The 12007-nt window shown below is 39.6% G+C and overlaps 1 protein-coding gene across 3 annotated transcripts in view; it reads left to right on the forward strand.

The window, feature by feature from the left end:
- mpped2a (metallophosphoesterase domain containing 2a) overlaps positions 1-12007 on the forward strand; it is a 59252-nt gene that overhangs the window by 8547 nt on the left and 38698 nt on the right. For all 3 annotated transcript variants that reach the window (XM_077564200.1, XM_077564201.1, XM_077564202.1), the window contains exon 3: positions 11218-11399. In XM_077564200.1, the coding sequence (XP_077420326.1) occupies positions 11218-11399 (182 nt within the window). The remainder of the gene's footprint in view (positions 1-11217; positions 11400-12007) is intronic.

Here is a 12007-nt window from a genome sequence, read left to right on the forward strand (position 1 = left end):
ACCTATTTCACATATCCCAAAATGTCAGAAGTCACAATTTGGTAAATTTCATACTTCTATTCCACACGTGTGGATGTCATTAGTCAGGTTTCCATCCATCCATTTTCTTGACCGCTTTTTCCTCACAAGGGTCGCGGGAGTGCTGGAGCCTATCCCAGCTGGCTTCAGGCAGTAGGCGGGGTACACCCTGAACTGGTTGCCAGCCAATCGCAGGGCACACAGAGACGAACAAACATACTCACAATCACACCTATGGACAATTTGGAGTGTTCAAGGTTTCCATCCAATTGTTTCGATTTTTTTTTTTTTTTTTGCGAATTTACTGAAAAAGCGCAAAACGGACATGTGGCTTATGCCCGTGCTGTCTCCTGAAAAGTGACCATTTTAGAGGTGCAAGGTTTTGGCCCAACGCCAACGATTTAATACAAGTTGAATTGCTTAATTCATAACTTTCTAATGTAAAAGCGATGTTTTCAGTATAATTTTTACATTCTTGACTGTCAATACAGTGCAAAATAAAATGGCCAGAGGTAGGCTGTGTCCTCTTGTTAGCTTCACATTTAGCAAGCGTCGTCATTTTGTGCTTTTCTAGTGGGGTGATGGTTAAGTGCTCCTCTCCATTGCTAATGAAGCACAGAGCGGGCCTTGGAAGTGGCTGTCTGGAGTTGCTGTGTTGCTATGCACATGAGTCGCCATGCAATGTAAGAAAGTGTCATGGCGGGAACTGATCAATTTTGATGCCGCTTAAAAATCAAGTTTTTGTGTTTTTTTACAAGCATGTTGCTGCTCATAGTGTGTGGAGGGTCTTTTGTAACTAGAGAACCCTTGATTAAGTAACCCCCCCCCCCCCCCTTCACACCTGACCTGCTTCGGTAGCCCCGCAAAATGATTGTGGAATTGGAGATGGTGGTGGTGGGTGGGGTTAAGTGACAGCTGACATTGTACAGGTCTGTGTTTTGAGAATGAAAAACCTTTTGCCTAGCATTACTGGCCACCATTTCCTGATTAAGTCGCCTCTTAACTGAAATGGAATAATGTGGCCCAAGCCAGGAACTTCCCCACGTGGCTTCATGACAATTTAAAGTGTTTTCTAATGTTGATCATCTGTACTTGTTTATTAGTAAGGTATGTCATGCATGGAAGGCACCATGCTACTCGCTGTGTGACAAAAATTTCAAACATGCCATGTAGTAGTAGTAGTTTCATTAACTCATTCACTCGCAGCCATTTTCACCGAAGCAACCCCCTTCGCTCCCGGCTGTTTAATTGGATTTTGACTGATTTTGCAAGGCCCACGGAATATTGTGTTATATTGCTATAAAAACATGGAACCTACCAAAAGAAAGATTAGAGTCTCTTCTTTCATCAGGAAAAAAAAAATCATCTATTTCCGTTTTGCAGCAATTACCATTAGAAGATAGCTAAGTTTCATCATTCTTCACAAATCTGTGAATATCCAGAAGGGGAAAGAGCTTTTTGCAACATGGCCCTGGTTGATTTCCTATACCCTGCTGCCACCTGCTGGCCGTTTTTCTAATAACTACCATTGTTTCAAGCGTTCTCTTCAGTTCAGAGGCTGCATCAAAGCCTTCCCTATGCTCTAGCATATAAAAAAACAAAACAACGTATAAATATGTCTTTGGGAGCGTGGTAATATTTAAAATAGAACGCATTTATATGTTTTTGGGCGCAAATGAGTTTCTCAATTTTGGGGGCGGCGAGTTTGTGGGTTCGATCCCATGCCGTGACAGATACTGAGCCACCAGTTGCTCTTGATGCTGCGTCATCAGTAGGTGAAGGAGTAGCCGAATGTAAAGCGCTTGGAGGGCCTTGTAAGGTGGAAACGTGCTATATAAATGGAGTACCATTTACTATTTAATGAAACCCACTACTGGTCTCATGAATCCTATTTAGCACCATATTGTAATGTAACGTTCACAAAGTTGGGATGTCTTTTCCCCAAAGACCGTCCTTTTGACAGCTTGCCCATAACCAAAAATAAAAGAAATGCAAGACTTTGTCATTACTGTATGTGGAGCCTGACTAATTTTCCTTTTTATTTAATTAGCTTTGTAGGGAGGTCATACTTTCTCATAATGTCATGTTGTGCCACACTTTTTGTATAGCATGTAAGAAAGGTTTTGCCAACTAGCTAAAATGTGAAACATGCTTTATCGCTGTCATTTTATTAATATTCGTTTCAGATCATATTTTATAGCTTTGTTATTCTCTTTTGTCACTATTTTCTTGGTGCTCGTCTATTCCTCGGTGCTCAGCCGTAGCATTCACGTCATGCTTGTCTTCACAACATTCCTCCCATCAGCCCTGCAGCCACTCAGAGTGTCAGCAGCACAATTAAGGCCTGTGCCGTAATGAAAGGAGCATTAGCAGAAGCAATTTATTTCCCAACGTAGCGCCGGAAGGTTTTCCTAGTGCCGATTTACCAACATGGGGCGCTTTGTGTGCTACACTTGTTCATAATAGCAGGAATAACGGGGAGGCATGTGGGCAACTCATGCCGGCTGAACAAATGAAGAATAGGACGGCGGCCTCAAGGCGGAATGGCATCATATTCTCCTTAAAACATCAGAAGATTTTTGTAATTTGCTTGTGTGTGTACGGAGCCATTTTTTGGAATCAACCTGGCCTGCATCTACTTTTCACTCCTCCGGCGCAGTTTTCTTGTTTTGCTTGTTCTCGTCCGCCACCTTTGGCGCTTTCTGTTCCCTTGTGCCATCCCCTATCCGTTATTCCTGTGTTCATTTTGTTCCTCTGAAGTTTATTGAATTAGCTCCGACAGCTGAAACGCAGAAGATAAGAGAGGCGCGCTCTGTGCTTCTCTCTGAGAAATGGTATTGCACCGTGGATGAGTGAGCGGCATGTTTGAGTCTGTTGGAGGGGGATGGGAACTGATGCAGGGGTTATGGGAAACATTGGGATTTGATGATTCCACTGAACAAGTGATAAAGAAAGTCTAAAGTCATATGTATTTTTTTTTAAGATATTTATTTATTTATTTATTTTTTACCGATACAGACGCTCCCCAACTTACGAACGAGTTACGTTCCGAGCGATCGTTCGTAAGGTGAATTTGTTCGTAGGTTGCTTCAGTGCTATATTTTGTATTATAATTGATGTTTAAAGAGAATACGTACAGTACTGTACTACGTATGTTAGAGAGAGAGAGAGCGAGAGACACACACAGTATGTAGATGTACGTAATAAGATAAATAAAATGAAGTTTAACTTACTTTTGGAATATGTACTCGATGCTTAAGGATTTGATGGAGGAGGAGGAAGAGGAGGATTTTATATCATGAGAGGTTCTTCGTCGTCGCTGGAATGGGCATCAAAAGTTACTTCCTCCTCCGTAACTTCAATGTAGGAAGAAGTTGAGGGTCGCGGAGAAGAAGATGAGGGTTGATGAGTATCTTCCTTGGAGGATTGACTAGAAACTGGCCGAAACAAGCGATCTAACGACGATTGCACAGTTTTCTTCTTTTTTTCATCATAAATGATGCGGTAGCACTGTATGGCATCATTCAATTGATTTGCAACCTTTGTGCAACGTTCAATATTTGGGTCTTGCTGCTAGAAGAGTGCGATGGCTTTATCTATGAGCGACAGGCGTTTCTTCTTCTTCTTCCTCCTCCTCGACACGTTGCTGAGCCTCCAATGCTGGGTGAGCTCTCACAGCGCCAAGCGTCGGTATTAGCGGCGGAAAGAAGCACTACAGTACTCGGAAAAAGGTGCGCGATACAAAATCTAACTTACAGCATCTCTTTCCGAACATTTTTTTGACATGCGCGCATGCGCGCAGACATGTTCGTATGTACCGTTGTTCGTAACTCGAATGTTCGTAAGTAGGGGAGCGTCTGTATTGTTTTTTGGGGGCGTAACCCCTGTTTTTTCATCAAAAACGCTTATTAACATTTTATCAGTGTTTTTTTTTTAATTTTTGGGGGGAGTTTTTTTCCCCCCTCTTCTTTTTATGCATTTCACTGGGCATCAATTATACATAAATTTTTGCTATTCGGGGGCAGGCCCGGTCCCTATCCCCAGCGAATAATGGGGGTCCGCTGTGTATACTATATGTACTGTATGTAATTTATTGTGCTTTTGAGGACAAACACTTTTACCCAGTTGTCCTTTTTAGGTTGGACTTTACATCTTTCAAGATCTTTCTAACTCTTCTTTTCCACATCCTCTTTCTCCCCCACCTCTGAAATTTTAATCACTTCTCCTCCTACACCATTGCACATAGAAGCATTTTCATTTTGAAAAACGGAAATCCCTCCCTTGACTAAAATGTCTCCATGGCAAATTGGCCATAACTTATTGACCATTCATCTCGTAGTTAAAAAATTTGACAAATATCTTCATAATGCATATTTTGATATTTTCTTCGAAACATTTCGATATTATATAATGATGAAAACAAATAATTTGATTATAATCTTATAGAAAACCTGCAAGGTGATTTCACAAAATGTCGATGAAACAAAACCAAGAACTACGGAAGAATTGTGGCATGTTGTCAAATCATCCTTTGTATCTGATCACAGGTGCAAGACGTTGGTCAACAACATGCAACACAGATATGAAACCGTTCCCAGAAACAGTGGTTATACAATTAAAAATGAATTTAGTGATTCACAGGAATGCTAGACATCTTAAAGATTTTTTTTGTTCATGCGTTATTTAAATAACCCCATATAGATAGTTTTGCTGTAATCAAAAAAATAATAATTTTTTCTTCATGTTTTGATTTGGGGTTTAAAGTTTTCCCAATTTATGTAAATAAAATTATTTACTAAGGATTTTAAGATTCACGTTTTTTTAACCCCCCTACTGTATTGAACACAACTATCAATAAATTCTTGTTATTTCAGGCCATACAATATTTTCAGCATTTTAATTCGTATAACCTGCATCTCACATTTAGTCAATCGGTTGCTAAAAATGTCATTCCCCGCAACAGTAACAGGTTTGTAAGATTGCCCGTGTTAAAAGATGCCAAACTCCATATTCATGTCACTCCATGCTTTGTTTCTGTGATGGCCTGTGAACCGGTCAGTGTACAAGCCTTGATCCTATTTATCATGCATGAAAGGATCAGCTTTAGTTGATTAGCAGTATATTTTCACATCCCCCCCCTTTGACCTCAGAGGTTTTAGGGGTCTGGTTAGCTTATTGATGAGAAATCATTAGAAGGATGACTCCATTAGCATGAGGAGACTGAGCGTGCGAAGATCAAATCTCATAGCAGTGGATGGCAGATGCTCGAGTTGGAAGGATGGACTGGCTGTGGATTGGGGCAGGTTCTTCTTTTTAGACAATCTTGAGCTCCTTTTTTTCCCCACATGACCTGGAAGTTGTAGCTTAAACACATATGCGCAATATAGAGTCAGTGAGCAAGCGGCCAGTGTCTAGCCAGAGCTGCATGAAGACTCTGGAGGCTGATCAGCAAAACTTGCGCATGGCAAAGCAGCGCAATCAATCATAGTGCTTATGTGGCTTCTACATTGAGCTCAGCGATTCAGAGAGAGCGACAGAGACGGTGACCTCCTTATCTGCTGCCAGTTTAATGTCACATTTTAAGGAGCGAGCTCACGCTCAACTTTGACCTTGTTTGCTTGTGTGTTTTTCTAAAGGCCAGGGAGCCAAGTGTGCTCAGTCAAATTAAATATCCCCCTACAGACAGTGGAAAGCGCTACTCCCAACCTCCCTTTCCGTGGGTTTCTCTGCCTGTACTACTGGCTGATATATGGAACCAAAACAATGGTCTTTTCAGTTCAGTCCTTTTCAGTTATTTTCACTTTTCAATGATTTAGTTGAAAGTTTAGTTTAAAATGATGCACCCCTTGGCTTGCCAGGCTTAATAATTGTTGTCATATTAATTACTGCTTCCTATTTATAACTCATTTACTCCCAAAAACGTTCTATTTCAAATATTGCCTTGTCCCAAAAACATATTTATACGTTTTTTTTTTTTTTAAATGTTCGCATACAGAAGGTTTTGATGCAGCCTCTGACCTGAAGAGGTCGCAGAGTATAAGAGATCAACCAGGGCCATGTTGCAAAAAAACGATTTTACCCAGTATTTTAAACAGATTTTCGAATAACGATGAAACTCCGCTATATTCTACTGCTATTTGCTGTAGAACGGAAACAGATATATACTTTTTTTCCTGATGAAAGAAGAGACTCTAAACTTTCTTTTGGTAGGTTTCCACGTTTTTATAACAATAGAACACAATGTTCTGTCGGCCTTGCAAAATCAGTCAAAATCTAGTAAAACAGCCAGGAGCAAAGGGGGTTGCTTCAGTGAAAATGGCTGTGAGTGATTGTGTTAACGATGAAAGTTAATTAATAATAATGAAAGTTAATTAAACTACTCATTATATACACATATTCACACAATTTTCATCTTAAATTGTATGCAGCTACTAATACTAATGCAAATTTTGTGGGAACAAAAAAAACTAGCATGGATTTAGCATGATAATTAATTCATGTTTTTCATAATCGTAACAAATTTTGTTTTGAACACAATGTTCTGTCGGCCTTGCAAAATCAGTCAAAATCTAGTAAAACAGCCAGGAGCGAAGGGGGTTGCTTCAGTGAAAATGGCTGGGAGTGATTGAGTTAACGATGAAAGTTAATTAATAATAATGAAAGTTAATTAAACTACTAATTATATACACATATTCACACAATTTTCATCTTAAATTGTATGCAGCTACTAATACTAATGCAAATTTTGTGGGAACAAAAAAAAACTAGCATGGATTTAGCATGATAATTAATTCACGTTTTTCATAATCGTAACAAATTTTGTTTTGAGTATCAGCCAATTTTCATTGCAATGTTTTTACTCGAAGTGAGGATATGTGGGCTCTCGAACGTTTCATTGATGAAGGCTCCCAAACATTTCTTCATTGTGTCGGCATTTGTGGAGCCGCAGACCTTTCTGGGTTTTTGTCAGCTCCAATGTCATGCTGGATTAAAGAGTGTGCTACTGCCCTCCTCGAAAGAATTTGCATTTCTCCTCCCTCTCCTCTTTCCCCTTTGCAAGCTTTTCTCTGATGCCATGCTGAGGTTGAGACATGTTAACGCAAACCGGCATGCAAACATACAGTACTCCCGTCTTTCACAGGGTAATATTCTTTTACCTGGTGCTCGAGAGCCGCAAGACATCAGTTTATAATCGACCAGACGTTTGGTCTGCATTATAAACCTCTGGATTTTTGCAGTATTGCAAAGTATTCGATCCCTCCCTTTGTGTGGCTGTGAAGCCTGTGCAACACTAAAATGGCGCTTTCTTGGCTCAGACCTGCTTTAATTGATAGGGGCTGCTTGGTATTTACTTACATTCTCAAAATGGGTTATTTATCAAAGGAAAGAGGAAATATGGCTATTTTTCCTCGCAGGTTGTTTTTCTTTGCACATAAATGGATGCATACACTATGTGGGGGTTTCGTCATCCCATGCTTTTCTGCATTTAGCTTTCTTCCATGACAGCACTGTTGAATCCTGTAAAACTGCATGACGTTCAAGCACCACAGAGTGCCGCATCTAATCAGCAGCTAACACTCCAATACGATTTGCTGGCTCTGCTGGCTTGGCATGTATTTAAGTGTGTATTCTAGAGTACACCCACTTAATTTACTGTGCAAAGTCAAGTAAAAATATCATTACCTTTGAATTCCCCTTTTTCATGCTTTTCGCGTTCTGGGACCGTATATTCAATATCGAACACAGTAGTTGACTTCACCAAGGTGTTATAATGGCCAGGACGTAGCGAAACTGTAGAGTGTGTGTGTGTGTGTGTGTTAGTTCGGGTTACTAAACGGTGTGTACAAGATACTAATGCTAATGCTAATCTGTAGATTAAAACCCTTTGAATTCCACTATACCGGATTATACCAGAAGATAACAGAAAAAAAGAGGAAGGGGGGGGGGAGCAACAAACAGATTAGCCAATTTCTACATGCAACAGTTTTACAATACAGTGGAACCTCGGAGTTTGAACGTCTCGGAACTCGTACAAATCGGACTTCAACCAAAAAATCTGTGTAAAAAATGCCTCGGGAGTTTGAACACCCAAGCAAAGCAAGCTAAGACGAATGTACCTTAAAAACGGGTAGCCGATTGAAGCCGAGCAATGACGAATGCTCACGTTGCGGTAGTTGAGACGATGCACTGCTCATTTCCAGTCAGATCGTGAATACTCCAGGAGGTGCTCCATACTCGCGAGTGCGTTTTGATTTTCCCACGACAATTTACTTCGCCATGGGCACAAAGAAAGACCATAATGCCAGTGGCGGCAAATAATAACATACAGTGCTACGAACTACAGTGGAATTAGAAAGGAAATTATCGTGCCGTTGTAACTACCGTGACTACTTCTGTAAATACTGGCACGAGGACCCCCCCCTTTAGCTGTTCAACAACGTGTCTGACCCACTCAAAGACCGCATAGTAGTCTAAGAATATGCCCAATGTAAAATACACTCAGCACTGAATTAAAGCAAGCATTAACATAGAATTTATCATCCACTGGTGCCATCACACCACAACAGAAAAGGTAAGGTATTTTTTATTGTTTGAATACTGTACAGGGTGTGAATGTAAAAAACATAAATAGAAAATAAAATATGTGTTTGGAGCTCGGGAACGGATTAATTGCATTTACATTATTTCCTATGGGAAAAAATGTTTCGGATGTTGAACAATTAGGACTTTGAACACTTCACAGGAACGAATTATGTTCAAACTCTGAGGTACCACTGTACATATAATTTTTTTCCCCTCACAGTTTTTCCCCCCCACTGAATTAGTATAACCTTATCTTAAATTGAACATATTTAGTTCAGTTATTTTTTGGGACTACCTGTAGATAAGACCAGCCGTAAGCCAGTAACATTGTAAAGCAGTAGTTCTTAACCTTGTTGAAGGCACTGAACCCCACCAGTTTCCTGTGCGCATTCAACGAACACTTCTGTATTGTAAAATAAAATGTGATTTTTTTTTCCCAAAGATTTTTAACATTTTAAATCAAGTGCTAGCGATGCGGTTTATGCATATAAACACAAAATATGATCCACAGATGGCGTCTACAGCACTGCAGACGGAGGCCAGTTTGTCCTCTGTTGCACTACTATTAACATGACCTAGCAGATGACTGTTCAGCTGAAAAACAGAACAACAACAGATTCTAGGCAATTTGTGATGCCCTTCAACATGTCGTATTCCGCTCCACACAAAACAGGATCTCTGATTAGACCCTTAGAAATGCCGTCGCCTTTTTCCTGCAAAAAAAAAAAAATGCTTTTGTGTAGCGGTGTTTGCTTTCCATCTCTGCTAATCACATCTACTCCAGCCTTTTGATTTCATCATCCTCCGTCGCCAATTTCCATGCCATGTTTTGTGCTCACATGCATGTTAACTGCCCGTATGCGCACACGTTCGCTTGTCAGCTTGACGACTGCAGCGTTGATTATGTGTCTGATGTTGTCAACAGAGTGACATCCCTCCTAATGAAATAATGGTCTAGTGGCAAGAGTGCGGGAGCATTGCACATTGGAGACGTCAATTACACTCACTGTGATTTTCTTTCCATTTAAAAAGGCGGGGAAAAAATTTTTTTTTCTCGCTTCTTTTTTAAAGGATGTGCCCGCATTGAACAAAAAAATCTGAATAAAAGCATTTTTTTCCAGGCACACTTCAGGCTAAGTGTTTTTTTTTCTTAGTAAATGGATCGAAAGGACATTAATGCACCAGCACTTTAGCCGTCCTACCACAAAGCAGCCGTTGCCCTCCTTTTGTGCGCCAATCAACGCAATGGTTGCTTGTCTTCCAGGGCAAATTACACATTTTTCGCTGTTGTAAAGCCACCTTTCTTTCAGATGTCTTTTTGCTCGGCCGCATCTATTATTCCGTAGTCCATGTAGTGAGTCATATGTGTTGTACACCAAATCCTTTAAGCTTCTTGCTATTTATACCGATGCCTCTTTTTTCAAATATGTGTATTTTTTGTAAAAGTCTACAGATGATAAAAATGGCAAATGATAGTACTAAATACAACTTTGGGCTAATGTTAATTTTATCCGCCATTTTTAAATTTAGTCTCAGTTTTAGTCCAGTTTCAATCACGCGTGTTAGTTTTTATCATAGTTAGTCAACCTCATCACGATTAGATTTAGTCCATTTTTAGTCGAGTATAAATCCAGCATTTTAGTCTTTATTTTAGTCAGGACAATTGTTTTACCCCCGTATATTTTTTTGTCAGCAGAATATTTCGGATCGAAAACTATTTCACATTAAATTTTTTCTCATCTTTTTGATGAAAAACAACTTCACACACAATTGCAGTATATCAACAAGTGGCTAATGTGGCTATGAGCTAGTAAGTTAGCCAGCATTAGTTAGCATGTTGCACTCACTAGCTGCAGATTTGAAAGGGTGTGTGTCCAAATGACAGTTTTACAGTAACAGATTAGCAGAGACAAGACTTTTTTAGTCCAGTTTTTATTAAGTGAAGTACATTTTCATCTCGTCTTCTTAAATCGATGAAAATGCATACTGATTTAGTCTTTATTTTAGTCAGGACAATTGTTTTACCCCCGTATATTTTTTTGTCAGCAGAATATTTCGGATCGAAAACTATTTCACATGAAATTTTCTCTCATCTTTTTGATGAAAAACAACTTCACACACAATTACAGTATATCAACAAGTGGCTAATGTGGCTATGAGCTAGTAAGTTAGCTAGCATTAGTTAGCATGTTGCACTCACTAGCTGCAGATTTGAAAGGGTGTGTGTCCAAATGACAGTTTTACAGTAACAGATTAGCAGAGACAAGACTTTTTTAGTCCAGTTTTTATTAAGTGAAGTACATTTTCATCTCGTCTTCTTAAATCGATGAAAATACATACTGATTTAGTCCCACTTAATGAGGGTTTTAGTCTAGTCTAGTCTAGCTTTAGTCCAGTGAAAAATGTGTGTTGCTGAAATTACTTTTGTTTAGTTTTTGTTGACAAAATTAACATTATTGAGGGCATCATTTCTGTATTTAGGTGATATAGCTAAACATCCACATTCCACACAACAACAATTGAGGTGCATAAAATTGGATAAGATTGGCTCACTGGTTTGTTACAGGACCTTTTTAAGTGACATTCTTGGACATTCACAACTCTGTGTGTTTTCAGGGTGGATCCAATTCCCTATGACACTCCAAAGCCAGCCGGCCACACCAGATTTGTGTGCGTATCAGACACACACTCGCGTACAGACGGCATCCAGATGCCCTACGGCGATGTGCTGCTTCACATGGGCGACTTCACGGAGCTGGGCCTGCCCTCTGAGGTCAAGAAGTTCAACGACTGGCTAGGTACTAAGCTGCTTAAATGCCCTTTTTCATTGGCATATATGCATTTATTTTATATATATATAAACATTGTAGTGGCACAGGTTTGAGACACATCGCACACCTAACAAGCATGGACCACACAATGAATCTCCTCCCATCCTGCGTGACCTCACAACTGCTGTGCTTAAGTGTCTAGTTTAACCTTTGTGACCTAACACCCTGGATCAGTTAACATTTGACCTTTGTCTCCGACCACATGCCGAGGAAGTCAGTGTGCGCGTTTGAACGCACCCCATGTTAGATCATGCATGCAAATGTAAATCATCTCTCAGAATTGTTTTTAAATGAACACACATATGTTTAGGTTTTCACCGCTCCAAATGGAGAAAATGAGCAAGTGCACGTATTGCTTTTGTTTTCTTTTACACACACGAAATGTTATTTGTTTTTTTGTTTTTTTACATTATGAATGATTTATGATGTTCACATCTCTGTCCCAACAAAAAACATTTGGAAATTAAGTGCTTTTTAAGTGTGTTTGCTACTACCGCATTTTTATGAAAATATTTACGTGTGCACTGAATATTTATACATTTGTAAGACTTATAATGTAAAGTAAAATCAATTTG

The sequence above is a fragment of the Vanacampus margaritifer genome, chromosome 4 (assembly GCF_051991255.1).
Source record: "Vanacampus margaritifer isolate UIUO_Vmar chromosome 4, RoL_Vmar_1.0, whole genome shotgun sequence".
Lineage (NCBI taxonomy): Eukaryota > Metazoa > Chordata > Actinopteri > Syngnathiformes > Syngnathidae > Vanacampus > Vanacampus margaritifer.